Here is a 23,550-nt window from a genome sequence, read left to right as displayed (position 1 = left end):
GAACTAGCCATCCTGATAGCCAGTCATCCATAACCATCTACTACAGATATGGGCCTCTTTCACTAGCGCTATCAGAGCTAGGCCTCTTTCATCCTCTTGGGGGTTCTACTCCGTCAGCCATGTTTTTTACGCTGCACCGTCTGTCAAAGGGATTACCACACATGCAAATCAGCTGCTGTAAGGTCACGCACACGCAGAGCTCTGACTGGATATGAGATATGATAGGGTTCACAGACCAAATCTACTGTACCTCACGGGGAAAGAGGACGAGTCTAAAGATTACACAAACACATTTCTCCTCTGAAAATGAGACCTTGAAAGGAGATCATTGAATGTACGCACACACAAATGTGATACAGCAGGAACTGCACAAAGTACACAGCAGTGAATGGGAAATTAGTGGGAGTGAATTTTACATTTGCTGACTGTTTATAGCACTCAACTTTACTTTAATCACTGGTAAAGTTAAGTCAAAAACTGAAACCAATGTCTAAACTCATCAGCTGCCATTTGAACTCTCATCATCATTGGTTTAAATTACAGGGACAATGCCTCTGTTTCCTATTCTGACGAACACTGGTGTATTTTTACTTCTACATGTTATTTACTCTGTGAGGTGGTATACATCCATGTGTGTGCGTGTGGCCGATTGTTAGTGTGTGCTTGTGGCCGATTGTTAGTGTGTGCTTGTGGCCGATTGTTAGTGTGTGCTTGTGGCCGATTGTTAGTGTGTGCTTGTGTGCATGATTCTTCGTAACCAGTTTCTCAGGATCTATTTTGTACCCGCCTTTTTTCATGGAACTACTGCCCAAATCAGCTAAAATGTGCTTTTTTAAATGAAGATCCACAATCCACAGAAGCTGTGTTGGTCTTGATAAGTTAAACTGTGGTTGTTCTGATCTATCTGCTACTCAGTTGTATTTTACGTGGTTTTCTACACACACATATGGAGATGATTGGTTCAGGAAGTGGGTTTTCTTTATTCTATTTAATGTGGGTGGATGTATACCCAGTCATTGTTACCAATATGGATGGAGGCCTACAGTCTATAATTTAGAACAGGGATGGGCAACTCCAGTCCTCGGGTGCTCGAGTGGTGTCACACTTTTTGCTCATTCCTTGAAAATCCTGATTAAACTAAGTACATTCTAAAGTGACGATCATGATTAGTTGGGTAAAGTGTGACACCAATCAGGCCACCGAGGACTGGACTTTCCCATCCCTAATTATGCAATCACCAACCTGCTTTCTCTCAGCTCTCTCGCTCTCTGATTTTTTGTGTTATTTTTGTGGTGACTCAATATCTTCCCAGCTTACACCTTCTTTTAATTTATCTAAACATTTAAAAAAAACAAAAAAAACAATTTCAAGCCCTCTTCTAGATGTACTTCCTCATTATCTCAATGTTACTTTTCACACTTATCAATAAAAGTTAATGTACTTGCCTACTGTCTAAATTTGAGTACTCTTCCCACTTTCTTTCCTTCATCACATTGACAGGTTGTTTTACAGTTAGAAGCACCAATCTATTAACTCAAGTGTTACTGTATTTTATCTTCCGATTCAGCTTTGACTCTGTTCTTGCTTGCACGTGTTCTCTGCTCGCCAGGGGGTTGTAGCGGATGGCTAAGTTACCATAGAGCAGTGACGCTTTCTTTCTGAAAAGTACTGGCTGGGTGGCGGGTGTTTTTTTGTGTGTTTTTTCTAAAGTACAAAATGGTGGTAATGATGTGTGTCGGATCTCTGGAGTACTCGAGGTACAGCCTTGTTATCTCCTCTGGCAGACAGACAGACAGACAGCGAGAGATAGAGATAGGAACCTGTTTTTGCTTAAGTACAGATAGGAACCTTTTGTTGATGGGGTGCTGTCGGGGTTCTGTTGTGGTGGGGAAGACACAATCGGTTCACGCAAACAAATGGCTGAGATCATTATCTGTTTATTGCTCTTTAACCTCAGCTTTCACTACTGTGGGTGTAAGTGGGTGTGTCTATTAGATAAGGGCCGTTTAGGGGGATTGCATTGCAATGCCCTCGGGTCTAGGTTAAGTACCACACAAGATACAGAGAGATGTATGGTTGTTGTGGTGTGTTCATGCTCTCATCTTCCCTCTTCTCCCTCTCCCTCTTCCTCTCTAGGTACTGGTCCTATCCATATGAACAGTGTCCAGTGTTTGGGGACAGAGAAGTCTATCCTAGACTGTTACTTCCAAGATGTCCCTCTTTGGACGTTTAAACACACCCAGGATGCTTCAGTACGCTGCAACATCCCCAAGCTTGGCCTGGACAGCACGGTTAGAGCACACACACATTCACACACACACACCTTTACATTATATAATTAAGCAATAAGACCATGTTCTGTTATAATCTCCACTCGGCACAGCCAGAAGAGGACTGGCCACCCCTTTTCAGGGAGGTTTTCCTAGCCATGATGCTTCTACATCTGCATTGCTTGCTGCTTGGGGTTTTAGGCTGGGTTTCTGTACAGTACTTTGAGACATCGGCTGATGTAAAAAGGACTTTATAAATACATTTGATTGATTGGGGGGGTGTGGTATATAGCCAATATACCAGTGCCTACCACAAACCCCTGAGGTGCCATATTGCTATTATAAACTGGTTACGAGTGTAATCAGAGCAGTAAAAATACATGTCTTGTCATACCCGTGGTCTACGGTCTGATATACCTTGGCTGTCAGCCAATCAGCATTCAGGGCTCGAACCACCCAGTTTATAATACCAATTCAATTATTATAGAGTCATTAGATATTTATAATTATGAACATCTGACTTGCGAAACATACAGGTTGAGAAAATACTGAATTGAAATGTATTTTTCTCCCTCCTTCTTCTCCTTCCTCCTCCTTCCTCATCCTATCCTAGGTGCGATTGGCGGGGGGCAGGGAGCCAGGTGAGGGGCGTGTGGAGGTACTGATGGATGTAGGGGGTCGTAAGAGATGGGGGTCAGTCTGCAGTGAGAACTGGGGGATCAACGAAGCCATGGTGGTCTGTAGACAGCTGGGTCTGGGGTTCGCATCCCGAGCACACCAGGTACGGAAACACACCTATGAAACCCTATTCCCTGTATAATGCACAACTTCTGGACAGAGCCCATTGTGGGAATATGGTGCCATTTCACCCCTAGAGTACACCCTGACTCCCACAATTCACCCATCAACTCACGGTGTCCCTGAGTCCTCAAACCTGAAAAATCACCGGATAGCTGAAATACTCAGTAATACTTTCTGAGTCACATATGTAGGAACTTCTTCAAGACTGTTGGAAAACCATTCCTCATGAATCTAGTTGAGAGAATGCCAAGAGTGTGCAAAGCTGTCATCAAGGGAAAGGGTGCTATTTTGAAGAATCCAAAAGATAAAATATATTTTGATTTGTTTAACACTTTTTTGGTTACTACATGATCCCATGTGTTATTTCATAGTTCTGATGTCTTCACTACTATTCTACAATGTAGAAAAGAGTCAAATAAAGAAAAACCCTTGAATGAGTAGGTGTGTCTTTTGACTGGTACTGTGTAAATGTATATATATACAGTTGAAGTCGGAAGTTTACATACACTTACATTGGAGTCATTAAAACTCATTTTTCAACCACTCCACAAACTTCTTGTTAACAAACTATAGTTTTGGCAAGTTGGTTAGGACATCTACTTTGTGCATGACACAAGTAATAAAAAATTAAAAAATCACTTATAACTCACTCTTATCACAATTCCAGTGGGTCAGAAGTTTACATACACTAAGTTGACTGTGCCTTTAAACAGCTTGGAAAATTCCAGAAAATTATGTAATAGCTTTAGAAGCTTCTGATAGGCTGATTGACATCATTTGAGTCAATTGTAGGTGTACCTGTGGATGTATTTCAAGGCCTACCTTCAAACTCCTAAGTGTATGTAAATGCCCGACTTCAACTGTATATATATAGGGCGTATATATGAATGCATTATGATCGAATGTATAATGCATGTACAGTATAATGCCTTACAACACAACATAATGCCTTACAATAATCCTTTGTAACACTCACTTTATTTTGTCATAACGTAACTGACTTGCAGACCTACCGCCGTTTCCACAGCTGACCGTCACCTGACCATTCAGCAGCTAAATACTGTACAGTGCTAAATGACTGTATCTACCCATACCCCAAGGGGAAGTGTGTGTTAATTGTGTATGTGCTTGTGTGTGTGTCAGTTTGCAATATGTTTATACAAAAGCTAGTCTGTGAGTGGATGGGTGGTGCAGGAAACATCTCAACTATCCATAAATACATTATTTTTAAATATACATATCTACAGTACATCTACAGTACAGATGGTATTTAGGAAAGGGATGTTTGCCAATAGTTGAAATACCCATGAAGTCGAACAAAAAGCTCTCAAAAAGCAGTTCTTTCAATTCACAGGATGATGGAGGAAAGAAAAGTAATGTACAAAAGTGAAACATTCTCTCTCTCTCTCTAGGAGACGTGGTATTGGGCTGGGGATCGTAACGCAGCAGAGTTGGTGTTGAGTGGAACCCACTGTGTTGGAACTGAGCTGTCAATCCAACAGTGTCGCCGTAACAACCATGTACACTGTCCCCGAGGGGGTGGGACTAATGCTGCAGGGGTCACCTGTTCAGAGAGTGAGTCATTATCAAAGCACACCTGTCCACCTGGCTAGCTCTCTTCAACTGTGTAATCTTAACAGATCCTGCCAAGGGTTCTGTTCAAATGTCAAGAAATGGGTGAAAACGGTTTGAAACTGAAGTACCTGAACTCCAATATTAGCACTTATTTTCAGTCTTCCGCTTGAAAAGGTTTTCTCCTGTTTGCTTTCTGAATGTGAACTTGGTTTTTGATAATCTCTGATTAAGCTTTAACCCTCCCCTTCCCGTATTGGCCCTTGACCTATTGTTTCCTGTAATACCTGATTTACCTTTCATCCCTGACCCCCATACATGCCTAAATTACCCCAAACCACTCACCCCTCTCCTCTGCCCCCTAGCTGCCCCTGACCTGGTACTAGATGCCCAACTGGTTCAGGAGACAGTTTACCTAGAGGACCGACCCCTACACCTGCTGACCTGTGCCAACGAGGAGAACTGTCTGTCATCCTCCGCTGCCAGAATGAACTGGCCCTACGGACACCGCCGCCTGCTACGATTCTCCTCCAGGATTATGAACATGGGACGGGCCGACTTCAGACCTAGGGCTAACAGAGAGTCTTGGACATGGCACGCATGTCATAGGTAAGAGGTGTTGTGGGAGTTGTAGTTTTATGATGTCTATATGATTTGTGGTAGTTGCAGCCTTTGGCATAATAAACATGATACAGGCTGACTTTAGACCTAGGGCTACCAGGGAGTCTTGGACATGGCACCAGTGTGTCACAGGTATTTCTTTGGGGTCAGGGGCTTTGTAGTTCTAGAAATGTTAGTTTTAGGTATTGTACTTGTCCTGTTTCACTTCATGAAGGGATTGTGGCAGTTGTAGTTTTACAATGCCTTGCCATATACTTAGTAGTAGCTGGAATATTCTATTGCAATACTTGTGATGAGCTATATTACTATATCACTGTACTCTATGGATGGGATGTGTTTGACCTCTATGGATGGGATGTGTTTGACCTCTATGGATGGGATGTGGTTGACCTCTATGAAGGGGATGTGGTTGACTTCTATGGATGGGATGTGGTAGACCTCTATGGATGGGATGTGTTAGACCTCTATGGATGGGATGTGTTTGACCTCTATGGATGTGATGTCGTAGACCTCTATGGATGGGATGTGGTTGACTTCTATGGATGTGATGTGGTAGACCTCTATGGATGGGATGTGGTTGTCCTCTATGAAGGGGATGTGGTAGACCTCTATGGATGGGATGTGTTCGACCTCTATGGATGTGATGTGGTTGACCTCTATGGATGTGATGTGGTTGACCTCTATGAAGGGGACGTGGTAGACCTCTATGGATGGGATGTGGTAGACCTCTATGGATGGGATGTGTTTGACCTCTATGGATAGGATGTGGTAGACCTCTATGGATGTGATGTGGTTGACCTCTATGAAGGGGATGTGTTTGATCTCTATGAAGAGGATGTGGTAGACCTCTATGGATGTGATGTGGTAGACCTCTATGGATGGGATGTGTTTGACCTCTATGGATGTGATGTGGTTGACCTCTATGGATGTGATGTGGTTGACCTCTATGGATGTGATGTGGTTGACCTCTATGAAGGGGATGTGGTAGACCTCTATGGATGGGATGTGTTTGACCTCTGTGGATGGGATGTGTTTGACCTTTATGAAAGGGATGTGGTTGACCTTTATGAAGGGGATGTGGGTGACCTCTATGGATGTGATGTGACAGACCTCTGTGAAGGGGATGTGTTTGACCTCTATGAAGGGGATGTGTTTGACCTCTATGAAGGGGATGTGGTAGACCTCTATGGATGTGATGTGGTAGACCTCTATGGATGTGATGTGGTAGACCTCTATGGATGTGATGTGGTAGACCTCTATGGATGTGATGTGGTAGACCTTTATGGATGGGATGTGGTTGACCTTTATGTATGTGATGTGGTGGACCTTTATGAAGGGGATGTGGGTGACCTCTATGGATGTGATGTGACAGATCTCTGTGAAGGGGATGTGTTTGACCTCTATGAAGGGGATGTGGTAGACCTCTATGGATGTGATGTGGTAGACCTCTATGGATGTGATGTGGTAGACCTCTATGGATGTGATGTGGTAGACCTTTATGGATGGGATGTGGTTGACCTTTATGGATGTGATGTGGTTGACCTTTATGGATGTGATGTGGTTGACCTTTATGCTTGGGTTATGGTTGACATTTATGGATGTGATGTGGTAGACCTCTATGGATGTGATGTGGTAGACCTCTATGGATGTGATGTGGTTGACCTTTATGAAGGGGATGTGGGTGACCTCTATGAAGGGGATGTAGTTGACTTCTATGAAGGGGATGTGGGTGACCGCTATGAAGGGGATGTGGTTGACCTCTATGAGAGGGATGTGGTTGACCTTTATGAAGGGGATGCAGTTGAACTCTATAAAGGGGATGTGGTTGACCTCTATGAAGGGGATGTGGTTGACCTTTATGAAGGGGATGTGGTTGACCTCTATGAAGGGGATGTGGTTGACCTCTATGAAGGGGATGTGGTTGACCTTTATGAAAGGGATGTGGTTGACCTTTATGAAGGGGCTGTGGTTGACCTGTATAAAGGGGATGTGGTTGACCTTTATGAAAGGGATGTGGTTGACCTCTATGAAGCGGATGTGGTTGACCTTTATGAAATGGATGTGGTTGACCTTTATGATGGGGATGTTGTTGACATTTATGAAACGGATGTGGTTGAACTTTATGAAGGGGATGTGGTTGATCTCCCTGAGGGGATGTGGCTGACCTCTATGAAGGGGATGTGGTTGATCTCCCTGAGGGGATGTGGCTGACCTCTATGAAGGGGATGTTGTTGACCTTTATGAAACGGATGTGGTTGACCTTTATGAAGGGGATGTGGCTGACCTCTATGAAGGGGATGTGGTTGACCTCCCTGAGGGGATGTGGTTGATCTCCCTGAGGGGATGTGGCTGACCTCTATGAAACGGATGTGGTTGACCTCTATGAAGGGGATGTGGTTGACCTCCCTGGGGGGATGTGGCTGACCTCTATGAAGGGGATGTGGTTGATCTCCCTGAGGGGATGTGGCTGACCTCTATGAAGGGGATGTGGTTGACCTCCCTGAGGGGATGTGGTTGACCTTTATGAAACGGATGTTGTTGACCTTTATGAAACGGATGTGGCTGACCTCTATGAGGGGATGTGGCTGACCTCTATGAAGGGGATGTGGTTGATCTCCCTGAGGGGATGTGGCTGACCTCTATGAAGGGGATGTTGTTGACCTTTATGAAACGGATGTAGTTGATCTCCCTGAGGGGATGTGGCTGACCTCTATGAAGGGGATGTTGTTGACCTTTATGAAACGGATGTGGTTGATCTCCCTGAGGGGATGTGGCTGACCTCTATGAAGGGGATGTGGTTGACCTCCCTGAGGGGATGTGGCTGACCTCTATGAAAGGGATGTGGTTGACCTCCCTGAGGGGATGTGGCTGACCTCTATGAAGGGGATGTGGTTGACCTCCCTGAGGGGATGTGGCTGACCTCTATGAAAGGGATGTGGTTGACCTCCCTGAGGGGATGTGGCTGACTTCTATGAAGGGGATGTGGTTGATCTCCCTGAGGGGATGTGGCTGATCTCTATGAAGGGGATGTGGTTGATCTCCCTGAGGGGATGTGGCTGACCTCTATGCAGGGGATGTGGTTGATCTCCCTGAGGGGATGTGGCTGACCTCTATGCAGGGGATGTGGTTGATCTCCCTGAGGGGATGTGGCTGACCTCTATGAAGGGGATGTGGTTGACCTTTATGAAACGGATGTGGTTGACCTTTATGAAACGGATGTGGTTGGCCTTTATGAAGGGGATGTGGTTGATCTCTATGAAGGGGATGTTGTTGACCTTTATGAAACGGATGTGGCTGACCTTTATGAAGGGGATGTGGTTGATCTCCCTGAGGGGATGTGGCTGACCTCTATGAAGGGGATGTGGTTGACCTCCCTGAGGGGATGTGGCTGACCTCTATGAAGGGGATGTTGTTGACCTCTATGAAGGGGATGTGGTTGACCTCTATGAAGGGGATGTGGTTGACCTCTATGAAGGGGATGTGGTTGATCTCCCTGAGGGGATGTGGCTGACCTCTATGAAGGGGATGTGGTTGATCTCCCTGAGGGGATGTGGCTGACCTCTATGAAGGGGATGTGGTTGATCTCCCTGAGGGGATGTGGCTGACCTCTATGAAGGGAATGTGGTTGACCTCTATGAAGGGGATGTGGTTGACCTCTATGAAGGGGATGTGGTTGACCTCTATGAAGGGGATGTGGCTGACCTCTATGAAGGGGATGTGGCTGACCTCTATGAAGGGGATGTGGCTGACCTCTATGAAGGGGATGTGGTTGACCTCTATGAAGGGGATGTGGCTGACCTCTATGAAGGGGATGTGGCTGACCTCTATGAAGGGGATGTGGCTGACCTCTATGAAGGGGATGTGGTTGATCTCACTGAGGGGATGTGGTTGACCTCTATGAAGGGGATGTGGTTGATCTCCCTGAGTGGATGTGGCTGACCTCTATGAAGGGGATGTGGTTGATCTCCCTGAGGGGATGTGGTTGACCTCTATGAAGGGGATGTGGTTGATACAGTTACATATGGGGATATCATTATTTATGATATATTGTACCGTATTGTTTTCACAAAAGCATAGTATTATTTTTGCACTCTGTACCTGCACCAAAACTCCACTATTTTTCCTTCATAGCTCCTTCATAATTTGTGGCTCTCTTCATGGCTCTCTCTTGTGTCTCTGCAGCAGACATATGGTGAGCAATATGTTTGGAACATTGAATCGCAATAAAATGACAATATCAAATCGCAAAACACATATAGAATTGTGAGAATCGCAATACATATCGTATCGGAACGTAAGTATAGTGATAAAATTGTATCGTGAGGTCTCTGGCAATTCCCAGCTCTTGTCACATTCTGACCTTTATTTCCTTTGTTTTATCATTATTTAGTATGGTCAGGGCAGTCTGTTTGTTTTTCTATGATTTGGGGATTTCTATGTTTCGTCCTAGTATGGTTCTCAATCAGAGGCAGGTGTCATGAGTTGTCTCTGATTAAGAATCATACTTAGGTAGCCTGGGTTTCACTGTTTGTTTGTGGGTGTTTGTTTCCTGTGTCAGTGTTTGTGCCACACGGGACTGTTTTGGGTTTCGTTCGTTCCACATTTATTGTTTTTGTATTTCAGTCGTGTTCATGTGTAGTATTTCTTATTAAAAGAACCATGGACACTTACCACGCCACATATTGATCCTCCGATCCTTCTCACCTCTCCTCTTCGGAAGAAGAGGAGGAAATCCCATACAGCTCTATATAATATGTAGGAGTTAGGGAGTTTTCACATATCCCTTTATGATCTGGATTCTGGGGTATTAGGTAGCCTGATCCATGCTATAAACCCTGGCTGAAATGAATCCTGGACCTGTGTGAGTAGCGGGTCCAAGATCCAGGACCAGAGTACCAGGTAGAGCGAGTCGTGTGGAACTTTTTGCCTGTTGTAAACAAGCTGGCTTGCTCATGTCATGTCAATGTACGTCTCGCAAATCACATTCAGAAAAAGTTACAGTGGGGAGAACAAGTATTTGATACACTGCCGATTATGCAGGTTTTCTTACTTACAAAGCATGTAGAGGTCTGTCATTTTTATCATAGGTACACTTCAACTGTGAGAGACGGAATCTAAAACAAAAATCCAGAAAATCACATTGTATGATTTTAAGTAATTTATTTGCATTTTATTGCATGACATAAGTATTTGATACATCAGAAAAGCAGAACCTAATATTTGGTACAGAAACCTTTGTTTGCAATTACAGAGATCATACGTTTCCTGTAGTTCTTGACCAGGTTTGCACACACTGCAGCAGGGATTTTGGCCCACTCTTCCAGATTTTCTATTGGGTTCAGGTCTGGAGACTGGCTAGGCCACTCCAGGACTTTGAGATGCTTCTTAAGGAGTCACTCCTTAGTTGCCCTGGCTGTGTGTTTCAGGTGATTTTCTGGATTTTTAGATTCCGTCTCTCACAGTTGAAGTGTACCTACGATAAAAATTACGGACCTCTACATGCTTTGTAATTAGGAAAACCTGCAAAATCGGCAGTGTATCAAATACTTGTTCTCCCCACTGTATTTTCAGGTTTAGTGAGGACAAAATATATTTTGTAAAATTCTCACAAACGCTCCAGGAAACCGAACCTGGGAAAACAACCTTAGTTACACTGCAAGGGAGGCTGTTGGAGTCCTAGTCCTAGATCGACACAGCCTGCTTGTTGTGGTTAGCTGTGGTTGTCAGTCATTATAAATGTGTAACTCTGTGTTATTGTATGTGTCTAATTGCTATGCTTTATCTTGGCCAGGTCGCAGTTGCAAATGAGAACTTGTTCTCAACTAGCCTACCTGGTTAAATAAAGGTAAATTAAATAAATACATAAATACATAAAATAAGTAGTGGAAGTTGTGGCTCTGGCTGACCATGCTTCTTGTAAATGTTTCTAAGTTGCATTATTATGGAAACCATCACCACGGACTTGCATTGTACAGCTGTAATGGGATAATTGGCACTTGTGGGACACAATTGGTCTGTGTGGGATGAAAAGGGTCTTATTGACTTGAATTGAATTGAGTTAATGACAGGTTAGAGGACTGTGTGGGAGGAATAATGTCTTATTGACTAGAATTGAATTGAGTTAGTGACAGGTTAGAGGTCTGTGTGAGAGGAATAATGTCTTATTGACTAGAATTGAATTGAGTTAGTGACAGGTTAGAGGTCTGTGTGGGAGGATTAATGTCTTATTGACTTGAATTGAATTGAGTTAGTGACAGGTTAGAGGTCTGTGTGGGAGGAATAATGTCTTATTGACTTGAATTGAATCGAGTTAGTGACAGGTTAGAGGTCTGTGTGGGAGGAATAATGTCTTATTGACTAGAATTGAATTGAGTTAGTGACAGGTTAGAGGTCTGTGTGGGAGGAATAATGTCTTATTGACTAGAATTGAATTGAGTTAGTGACAGGTTAGAGGTCTGTGTGGGAGGATTAATGTCTTATTGACTTGAATTGAATTGAGTTAGTGACAGGTTAGAGGTCTGTGTGGGAGGAATAATGTCTTATTGACTTGAATTGAATTGAGTTAGTGACAGGTTAGAAAACATGTGAAGGTATGACCTCATTGCCATTAAGTACAATAACTGCTGTTTGTACAGAACATTACTCACGGAAACATATGGCCCACATAAAGCTTTGCTTTGATACTGTTATGAATACACATGTTGCTGTTCTGTTGTACTTGAATCTTAGTGGGTGTCATTATTCAGAACGTTGCAACCGAATGACTCCTCACTTTCGTAGCATCACTTTTCATACTGCTGACACTAACAAAATATTCAACCTATTGTGACCTCAACGTAAGTTAGTAGATGGCGTTTGTATAAAAACTGGCTCATAGGGTCACATAGAAACCAGTATTTGTTGATTGGCCTTAGTGGTAGTTAGTCATTGGTCAGTTACTTTGATATAAATTACATCATTTCACCACCTATACATGTGACTCATTCCTCTATCCTGGTCTTCTATCAAGTCAGGAACTTTTGCCCCCAATTAAGGCCATTTCTTGTCAGATGACGAGAGTGTGTTCTGACTGTCGTCATCGGAGAAGAAGGAGTCATTTAACCCTCCTCAGTGTGTTCTCTGTAGAGTTCTGTGTATGTGTGTATTCTGTTCCAGTAAGTTGGGGGTGGCCTGGCGGCATGTTGTCATCTACCCAGATTCCTTAGCTGTCCACTGAATGTGTGTGTGTAATGACTGTGTGTGTCTTAATGAGTACATTGAGATACATTGAGATATGACTGAGCCACTCTGTGTTACACAGTCTGGGGGTTGTACAGGGCCGCCCCGCCTTTCTTAATCTGTTCCAATAACACAGGAGTGGTGTGTTTGTATCTGCACATGTTCGTGCATGTCTTAGTTCATGCATGCGTGTGTGCTTGCGTGCATTACTTTCCTGTGTGTGTGCACGTGAATGCATGAATGTGTGTGGGTGAGTTTCAATGCCCCCCATTCACTGTGAGTGTGTAAACAGCTCTGTGTGTGAGCGGTGCTACCTATCAAGTTCTAAAACAAGTTTCTATGAGAGGTGTCACTCTGACACCCTGCCCCATGTTTTAGTGGTGAGGTCACTAGGCTACCAGACATGGGGACCTACTGTTGTCATTCTGAAACACACACACACATACACACACCCTATTATTCTGTGTTACCAGGCACTACCACAGCATAGAGGTGTTCACCCACTATGACCTGTTGACTCTGAATGGAACCAGAATAGCTGAGGGACACAAGGCCAGCTTCTGTCTGGAGGATACATACTGCCCTGAAGGTAATAACACCATGTTATTAACATGGATGCCACAGCAATGTCACATGCTATTAACATTTATAACAACCATTTATTTGAAATAACTTGGCTTCATATGCTGTCCATGACCTGAATTATTCCTGGACCATGGTTAATCTGTTTTTATTTTATTTATTTGAGTCACTGAAACTGGCTCCAAAAACCTCAAGTTGAAGAGTAAAGTCACTGTTCTGGTCTGTGTGTCAGGTCTGCATAAGCGTTTCTCCTGCTACAACATGGGCGACCAGGGCATCTCAGTGGGTTGCTGGGATACGTATCGCCACGACATCGACTGTCAGTGGATTGACATCACCGATGTAAAGCCTGGAGACTACATCTTCCAGGTACAGGCACACACACACACACACACACACACACACAAAGGTGCTCTTGATCAAGCTTCGAGTTTGCACTTTTGAGACTCACATTGGTTCCTTTGTACCGCGCACATTTTTTTGTAAGTATGTTGAAGTATGACATGTTTGTGACTGAGGTCTGCAGACCCTCCTCTGTGATATGGGATAACATGAGAGACAGCTATGTTGTATTACCCCCCACCCCCCCACACACACACACACACTCCCTTTCTGTCATGACCCTGTCTCATGTTCATCAGCGGTGTCCTTGTGGGCGTCACCTCAGGATACATCAAATACTCCAACTCTCACCAGCCACCACTTCTGTCTCAGACTACTAATCCCAGTATGCCATCCCAGGGGCCAATTAGGCTCTCAATTCTTTTTATATCTCAGCCATGGGAAAGCCTTGGGTAACAGTCAACATTGCTACAGTGAAACACTCTATCTGTTAGTGAGGGTTATGGTGAGACTAGCTCCCCCAGTAAAACTCACTGATATCTGTTATCTAATGAGAGAGGGGTTACAGGGAAACTAGCACCCCCGTAATTACTGGTACTACCTAATTAATCCCTGCTAATGAGAGGGGGGGGTTGTGGTAAAATTTGTTCCCTAAAGACTGTGCTACCTAAGCCATGGGAGTCAGTTGAGAGGTTACAGTGAAGACGGTTCCCTGTTTCATCACACACTCTCTAAGTGTCACAGCCTGTTTTATTTAATCACCCTGCATGTCTCTGTGATAGACGTACACACACACATGTTCACGGACACACACACATGGACATGTGTATTTTAGGCATGTAGAGCAGGGCATAATTACAGGTGGTGGCCCTGCCACAGCTATGAGGAGAAAAGGAGGAGAAGAAGAGAGTATAGAAGAAGAGAGGATAGATGAAGAGAGGAGAAGAAGAAGAGAGGAGGAGAAGAAGAGGATAGATGAAGAGAGGATGAGAAGTAGAAAGGATGAGAAGAGAGGATAGAAGAAGAGAGGAGGAGAAGAAGAATTGAGCTTCTACACCTGCATTGCTTGCTGTTTGGGGTTTTAGGCTGGGTTTCTGTACAGCACTTTGAGATATCAGCTGATGTACGAAGGGCTATATAAATACATTTGATTTGATTTGATTTGAAGAGAGGATAGAAGAAGAGAGAATAGAAGAAGAGAGGATAGAAGAAGAGAGGATAGGATAGAAGAAAAGACAATAGAAGAAGAGAGGATAGAAGAGAGTATGAGAAGAGAGTATAGAAGAAGAGAGTATGAGAAGAGCGGATAGAAGAAGAGAGGATAGAAGAGAGTATGAGAAGAGAGGATAGAAGAAGAGAGGATAGAAGAGAGAATGAGAAGAGAGGATAGAAGAAGAGAGGATAGAAGAGAGTATGAGAAGAGAGGATAGAAGAAGAGAGGATAGAAGAGAGGATAGAAGAAGAGAGGATAGAAGAAGAGAGGATAGAAGAGAGTATGAAAAGAGAGGATAGAAGAAGCGAGGATAGAAGAGAGGATGAGAAGAGAGGATAGAAGAAGAGAGGAGAGTATAGAAGAAGAGAGTATAGAAGAAGAGAGTATAGAAGAAGAGAGTATAGAAGAAGAGAGGATAGAAGAGAGTATAGAAGAAGAGAGGATAGAAGAGAGGATAGAAGAAGAGAGTATAGAAGAGAGGATGAGAAGAGAGTATAGAAGAAGAGAGGATAGGATAGAAGAAGAGAGGATAGAAGAGAGTATGAGAAGAGAGGATAGAAGAAGAGAGTATAGAAGAGAGGATGAGAAGAGAGGATAGAAGAAGAGAGGATAGGATAGAAGAAGAGGGGTTAGAAGAGAGGATGAGAAGAGAGGACAGAAGTAGAGAGGATAGGATAGAAGGAGAGGTTAGAATAGAATATGAGAAGAGAGGATAGAAGAAGAGAGGATAGAAGAAGAGAGGATAGAAAAAGAGAGGATAGAAGAAGAGAGTATGAGAAGAAGAGAGGATGAGAAGAAGAGAGGATGAGAAGAAGAGAGGATGAGAACAGGAGAGGATGAGAACAGGAGAGGATGAGGAGAGTGCTTTGAAGTCGGAAGTTTACATACACCAAGGTTTGAGTCATTAAAACTTGTTTTTTAACCACTCCACATATTTCTTATTAACAAACTATAGTTTTGGCAAGTCGGTAGACATCTACTTTGTGCATGACACAAGTCATTTTTCCAACAATTGTTTACAGACAGATTATTTCACTGTATCACAATTCGTGGGTCAGAAGTTTACATACACTAAGTTGACTGTGCCTTTAAACAGCTTGGAAAAGTCCAGGAAATTATGTAATGGCTTTAGAAGCTTCTAATAGGCTAATTGACATCATTTGGAGGTGGAGGTGTACCTGTGGATGTATTTCAAGCATCCAGCGATACTACTACCTACATGTCTACATTTGAGAGAGGTGGACATTTAATAAAGATCTAGAAGCTCTGTCCTTGAACCCCCCCACCACCATTAGAAACAGTTCATTTCCCCCCATACAATTCCGTTGCTGTTCTTACAGGCCTTTTCTCACTCTGTTACACATTCCGATGGCCCAAGCCAACCGGCTACAGATGACAAAGTCCAACACTAATTTCAACAGAGGCTAGGTTTTGTGCATTCACAAACTTGAACAAGTTCTTCTGGCGTTTTTTTGTTGGTGCAGTTTAGAGTTGCTTTCCTGTGTTACTGGCTGCATCCTGTATTTAAAGTGGGTGTAGCAGGTTTACATAGTGGCTATAAGGGAAAATGGGCCCTCAGTATTATCACCGTGTGTGTGTTTTAGCCTGCCTGCCTGTGTTTTCCTGCATTCACACGCATGTGTGTTTGTGCGCGCGGGTGTGTGCGCACCGGAGTGTGTGGGCTTACAGAAGAGAATGGCTATGTCAGCAGCTGTTAAAGTAGACTGTTAGACTGGTGAATAACAGCCTATTAGAACATGGTAAAGCTCGGAATAGCACCTATTACAGAAACGTATACAGTCATGGTAATGCACTCTGTAACTACTGCACCTTTTTAACCTCCAACTAAATGACTCCTTTAATTCATGTCCTCAACTCAACTTAAAGGTGTTCTTTAAGTTAAGAGCCAAGAGTAATTTTAGCCGATGTGGTCGACTGCATAAGCGATGTTTGAGGCTTTTATTGTGATCGATTTTGATTTTAACATGAAAAATGTAAACAGAATGACATTACAATGAATAGCACAGAAAAGTGGAAATGGAGCAAACAGGTTGATGCTTCCTCTGACAGATTCTTCAGTTATAACTCAAATAGTGAGACTCAGTTGGGCATATGGAATGGCCATACTTTAGTCCTGTGACGAACCATACAACTCTCAGCATGTACACCCAATGGGTGAAAATATGTTTGATACTCAACATTTATGCTAAACTTACAACCTTCCATACAGTAGTCAAAACTATTGATGAGTTTTCCTCAGGCTGCTATTGAAGCAGTGTCTTCAAGCAAATATTTTATGTTTCTCACAATGGGACAAACAATGGTTTTATTATAGTGTCTTGACATTATACATCTTTACAACTTGATTGCTACTCAAAGAGCAAATGGGGATCTCATCCATCCGTCCCTCTATATGGAGAGAAAAGTACTGTATTTATTTCTCCTATTGAAATATGGAAAAGCCATCCCACTTTTTTATGGAAAGGAATAAGACTGACTATAAAAACAATACCAACCATGACTGACTTTTAATGACAGAGAACATCTAACAATTTTACATCCAACTAATCTTTATTTCAGATGTCTCTTTCAGTCCGGTGGATGCTAGCGCACTCTGCACATATTATTACTCTATGGGTGTGACCCAAATGATACCCTAGTTGCCATATCATGCACAACTTTTGACCAGAGCCCTATAGGCTCTGGTCAAAAGTACTGCACTACATAGGGAATATGGTGCTATTTGGGATGCAGGCTATTACTCCTCTCTCTTCCACGCCATGGGTCTGGTACGGCTGGGAGACTTGAGGGGTAAGAATGAAATGAAATTGTAACACCTGCCAACTATGGTTACCTTAAATGGCAGTTTCTGTTAAATGAGAGGGTGACACCTCGACCTTATGAAGACACACAGGTTTGTGACAGGCCACCTATTGAGCTGGGTCATGAGCAATGCAATGGACCAGGCAACACTTGATCAATAATATATATTTTCAATTACAATATTCTTCAGTTACAAGATTACAAACCAACTGGCAATTTCTTTCTGTTTACCAATATAGATAGCAATCAATACATACCATACCAATCGCGCTACTGACACTTTAAGAGCAAATAAATTACATTGTACATAATTTCATCATCATAACAAATACCTGGTGAAGATACCATCACCGCAAGCATATGGGAGCACGGGGAGTGGCGCTTGGATCGAGAACTTCAAACGATAAGCGACAACCTTGAACGGGCAGACTATGTTAGGATGGACACCACTAGGAGCTAGCTCCAACCAGAGCCCTGCAGCTTAGACCTTTGTAGTTTGCACTGACAGCTTGCATCTTGTACTCCAAGTGCACCGCAGGTTATAAAGGAGGCAGAGGACGTGAACTACACTAGTTTAGGGGAAGCTCCAATCTTCATACAATTAAGCACAGAAGATTTCCAAGTCACAGCAAATGCATGCACTCAATTAAGAGCAATCAGCAATACGTTTTGATCAATCATTGGTGAAACCACACATAGATCAGTGAACATTTAGTTAAATAGGAAAGCTAAAGTCCACCCTCTGACAAAATAATAAACTCCTCCCTCTGTTTTCTAATAAAGCAGTGTGGTAAGAATTGAGTTAGAGGCTGCAAGTCAGGAGATCAGACAACCATAATTCTCTTACATTGTAATAACTTTGTCATTACTCTCTGGCTCTGGTCCATTACAGGGCTCAAGTATAGTCAACTACTGATACGTGCACAAAGAACAAGTACAATCTCTATTTGAGTACAGTTAAGTTAATCAGTCCCAATCAAATATGTGTTTCTTGTTCTGCCTGCTCTGGTTTAGTGCACTCAGTCCATTGACATTGCATACAGTTGACTATACTAATAGCTATATCCTCTGTCTTTGTCATATTGCAGGTGGAAGTTAACCCTTCGTTAGACATGGCTGAATCGGACTTCCAGAACAACGTGATGAGATGTCGATGCAAATACGACGGACACAGAGCATACATGTATGGATGTCACGCAGGTATGGGAAGTTATTTCACTCTTGTTAACACACATTCACACTCTTGTTTTCTATCCCTGTCTTTCTCTCTCTCAGTCTCTCTTCCTCAATCTCTCTCTCTCCTTCTCGCTCGCTCGCTCGCTCTCTAACTGTATGTTGTTTCTTCTACCAGGTGATGCGTACAGTGCAGAGATTGAGGACCTGTTCGAGCACCAACGGCAGATCTCCAATAACTTTGTCTAGGCCCATTCAGGGCCCAGCGTTGGCACAGTCTGGTGCCCAGCGAAGAGGGCTCAGAGCTGGGAACATATACTTCTCAGGGTGGCCTGGGGTCTGGTGGGTCCAGGGACTCCTGCCCCACAACACTAGAGGACTCACGGAATTGCACCTGTCCACCGCCCTGACCTGCTGTTGGCTACACTACCCAAAATACACCACAACCAGGAGAAGACCATCACCCTTACCACACCCAACAGTCAATAGCAACTGAGAGCAGGACAGGTGTCACCAAGGCAACCAAATTAGTTCAGTTAACAATGGATAATTAAAATGGTATGGATTCAATCAACTGTTAGGTCATTTGTTAGTTTATGAATGTGGATTACTAGTAATTTAGCTACTCAAAGTTTGTATGAATTAATTCTGATTAAGATTAAATTATTATTGTCTGTCCATGATTTAAAATGACTAACATGTCAAATCAAATGTATTTATATAGCCCTTCTTACATCCGCTGATATCTCAAAGTGCTGTACAGAAACCCATCTGTACAGAAATCCAGCCTAAAACCCCAAACACATGCTTGGTCCCGTATACCCGCGTCCCAGGAAAGGAGAAAGAATGACTGAAAAGAGGTCTGCGTTATCTGTTTGACTGTTGGTCTGTCTGGACAAATGTCTCCTACATCTACATTATCACAATATTGGTACTGTTTGACCAAATCACAACCTTCCTGTAGACTTTGATGTCCGTAGCTCTACAGTGGACCTCAAGGCCCGGGTTTGAATACATAGTTGTGTATGAACCGTTTATGTTAGTTTTCACAATTTAATTAGCTGTTTTATTATTGTGCAAGTAGTCATATTCTGATGTGTTAACCATTTTTTCTCAAAATACTGTAACTACAGTAGAACTGATACACAAAACTAAATAGTGTTGAGTTAGTAAACATTTCTCTCTTCTGTTTTTAAATTACTATTACATGAAGGCCTTGAAGTTGGCTTCTGTTATTTTATCTTGATACCAGCAAAGAAAATGTAACTTGAGGTAGTTTACTTTATTCTTTACTGTGTTAACTGAATTTCAATGCTTTTGGTGCAAATCTTTTCATAATATGTAATGCTGCAGGTTAATTTATTTAAGGCTAACGCTTGCATACTTTTTATATTGATTAAACATATAAAACAAACACATTTTCACCCAATAAGTCACCATCTAGGTTATACACTAGAAAAAAGGGTCTACCTAGAACCGATGGTTCTTTGGCTGTCCCTGTAGCTCGGAGAACTCTTTTTGGTTCTAGATAGAACTCTTTTTGGTTCAATAAAAAAAATGTTTTTGGGTTCCAGGTAGAAAATATTTTCTTAGAGTTTAACTTCAAAGGGTTGTATCATCTTAACTTTTCCTATTCCTTTCACCAAATGTCAAACTGAGAGACAGCGTTGTGCCAACCATCTCGGTGCACTTTCCTCTTTTCCTTTTCCTGGCCTTCCCAGTGTGAGTGAAAGCAGGTTCAGCGGTAAACCCACAGTTCTGTGGCAGCCAGGTAGGCAGTGTATAAAAAGCCTTTAATTAGCTGTATTTGGGTTAGAATTAGGGTAAGCATGGGGCGTACACAGAGAAACACTGCAACTGTGAACTCTGCTGCCACCAGCTACAGGCCCGGGTAGGATAGACAGACTAGAGAGGGGGAAGGGAAGGGAAAGAGAGAGGGTGGGGGTAGAGAGGTAACAGAAAAAGGTTGACAGAGAGGACCAGAGAGAAACAGACTGATAGAGATGGAGAACACTGCCTTTGAATGGGCAGAAAGCACAGGAGGTTGGTGGCACCTTAATTGGGGAGAACGGGCTCGTGGTAATGACTGGAGCGGAATCTGTGGCGTATAAAATACATCAACCACATGGTTTCCAGGTGTTTGATGCCATTCCATTTGCTCCGTTCCGGCCATTATTGTGAGCCGTTCTCCCCTCAGCAGCCTCCACTAGCAGAGAGAGATCAACGAGAAAGAAAGAAAAGGAAAGAGGAGAAGCCTTGACATGGGCAACACAACAGATTTTACTACCAGTGAAAATCCACCATGGCCACTACTGCAGAAACCGCATAACTGGCATACTGAGCTCCTAAAGAGAACAACATGTTTGTCTGAGAGCAAAATAAACTGCTGGATTCAAACAGTTAACAGCTGCTGCTGGTGCTGCTGTTGGGAACTGCTTAAAGCTAAAAGCAGATTAGAAGTTGAACCTTGCTTCATCCCTGTAGTGTTTCAAATATACTGTATCTATCCATTTCCCAGTTGAATCAGTATCGGTGGAATATTCGATTTTCTATACAATGTCTCCATTTTGAGTCATCCATGTCTGTGGCATGTATGCCATAGCTGACTGGTAGATGGATCTGTTTGTGTTTTATCTTTTGTATTTTGCATGAGTTGGCTAAAATGGAAACAAATCTGGCGCAAAGCTAGTATGCAGACCTTCCCCTGTGCTCTTAAAAGACTGACAGGACACTATAATGTGGTGTGGTCGGCTGTAAACACTAGAGTTCCTTAAAACCCCCTAGAGTCTATTGACGCACCAATCTATATAGAAATCTGATCAATTTAAGCTAGATTTATCCGTTTTTTTTGTTGCATGGGCTGCATCTCAATCTGCCTATGTTGCACTTCCCACATCTGCGGTGGAAAGTGACAGAGCTACAGTGCTGTTTGTCAGACCACGAGACAACCCGAAAATCTGTCTTCTCACAAAAACCTCTGTAGCATCCAAACGGTTTGGCCTAAAAACCTCTATAGAAAGTGGAGACTCACAAACACGATTGTGTTCTCCGTTTTGTTCTACGATCCCCACAAGTGTCACAGGACTTATCTAAAGGCAACCCATACAAATTAATGGTAGTATGGAGATAGTTTAAAACCAACAAAAATAAGGTGTTAAATATGTGTCAAATAAATAAAAACATTTCCTGAGCTTTCATATCTCCTTTTCCTTATGATTTATTGACTGTCTGTTTCTTGCCATTTTTGAATGTGTTAGTCAATGCGTTTCTATGGGCTATGGTAGTAAAGGCCAAATTCAATATTTTTGATACCTAAATGGGTCCTAAAATTCAAAATCAAATAGCTAAATGATCCATGGTATGACCTTCTTAAAACAATTCCATATGTCAGCTTAGAACCACCCCCCCAACAGCTTAGACTTTGAAGAGTTTTTTTAAATGAATATAGCAGTTTAGCAGATCCCTTTGGGTTCCCTACCCACTCAATACACATTTCATGGGCTTTAGTTATTGCCGTCTTGTCTTCATCAACTTTTATATTACAAAACACCTCCATGTTATTATGAAACAGTGTTAAGTTAACCCACATCTCCGCCCCCCCCCCCCCCCCCCCCCACACACACACTTTTTAATCAATAAAAGCTGTAGATTAAATCATACTAAATACAGTTTAGAGGTGTCTCTACAGGGGTATTTAATCATGTCAAAAAACATTTTATAGCTTAATATTTTTGTTTTTTAATTGTATTGTGCTTGTGTACAGTTGCTATTGACATAATAACATAGTCTATTCTATGTGTTGTTATTTAATTGTTGTATTATGTTCCATAACTTTAATAATAACAGTTTTTGATTCTTATCCATCACATTCACTAAACTAACATCATATATTTTACTGTATGTACGCATATCCATGCTGTTGAAATATCTAGCGTTGGCATATCTATAATGCTACATGGCCAGTTTGCCAACTGGTTGTCATATGTGATAATGTTTGAAACGGTATGCAGTGTAAGCTGAATGTGTGAGCTAGGGTGCTTATTTAATATTCATATAGAAAGCTTGTGCTCTCAGAGACTCAAATAACTCCCAAAACCAAATCTTTGATTCATGTGTGACCAAAGTATTCTTTCATGAAATAAATGATCAATTCTTTGGTCAAATGGTTTCACATTTAAGATTTGTTTCATGTTAATCCCTTTGCTAAAGTGATTTATTTTGAGAATTTGATGATGTTGTTATGCATAATTGGTGTATGGAAATGGACTTTGTGACATTTTGCCAATGGAATAGTTGGGATATCTGTGGTTAAGTACTGGCTTGGCTGCATAGATGAGTTACAGCACAAATATCACTACATTCATTACTGTGAATCAATAAAAACCATCATGATACAAGTTGTCTCCCCTATCTGTTTCTTTCTCCTCATATTACTTCTCTTGACTGTATTCTCAGGTCAGGACTATTTCCTGACCCTGTGACATGACTTGGAAAAACTCTGGGCTTTTTTCTCCTCTTCAGATCACATGATTGAGAAAAACTCATGGCCCATTCATGATGAGTTTGCCACAATGCTGTTAAAGTAGTTTTTATTTTGGAGAAGGGGCCACAGTGAGTGCAGGCATCTGTCCCATCCCAGCTCAAAAAAAATATTTGAATAGCCAATTAAGGCCACCATTAGTGGAATCAGGTATGTCAGAGCTGGGCTGAAACAAAAACCTGCACACACTACAACCCTTCATGACTGGAGCTGCCCATCCCTGTACTACACGCTCCGTAACAAAATTATAATGAGTATCGTTTATACTTTTATAAGTGTATGAGTATTGGTAAAAACAATTTCAAGAGTCTTCTGAATAGTACAAGTTGTAGAAAAAAACTAGTTTTAATGTTAGCTTTTCTGTTACTGAAATGTATTAATTACATTTTTTATTT

General features: G+C 42.3%; 1 protein-coding gene across 1 annotated transcript in view; it reads left to right on the top strand.

Annotated features, from left to right (window-relative positions):
- The window catches only part of loxl4 (lysyl oxidase-like 4), a 59,143-nt gene extending 36,355 nt beyond the window's left edge, over positions 1-22,788 (top strand). Inside the window, exons 8-15 of the mRNA XM_020493951.2 lie at positions 2,137-2,291; positions 2,884-3,051; positions 4,484-4,646; positions 5,009-5,252; positions 12,956-13,071; positions 13,297-13,433; positions 18,531-18,642; positions 18,794-22,788. Of these exons, the coding sequence (XP_020349540.1) occupies positions 2,137-2,291; positions 2,884-3,051; positions 4,484-4,646; positions 5,009-5,252; positions 12,956-13,071; positions 13,297-13,433; positions 18,531-18,642; positions 18,794-18,864 (1,166 nt within the window). The 3' untranslated portion in view covers positions 18,865-22,788. The remainder of the gene's footprint in view (positions 1-2,136; positions 2,292-2,883; positions 3,052-4,483; positions 4,647-5,008; positions 5,253-12,955; positions 13,072-13,296; positions 13,434-18,530; positions 18,643-18,793) is intronic.
- Positions 22,789-23,550: the final 762 nt, after the last annotated feature.

Source organism: Oncorhynchus kisutch, linkage group LG11 (genome assembly GCF_002021735.2).
Source record: "Oncorhynchus kisutch isolate 150728-3 linkage group LG11, Okis_V2, whole genome shotgun sequence".
Taxonomy (NCBI): Eukaryota; Metazoa; Chordata; class Actinopteri; order Salmoniformes; family Salmonidae; genus Oncorhynchus; species Oncorhynchus kisutch.
This window is presented reverse-complemented; position numbering and strand designations above follow the sequence as displayed.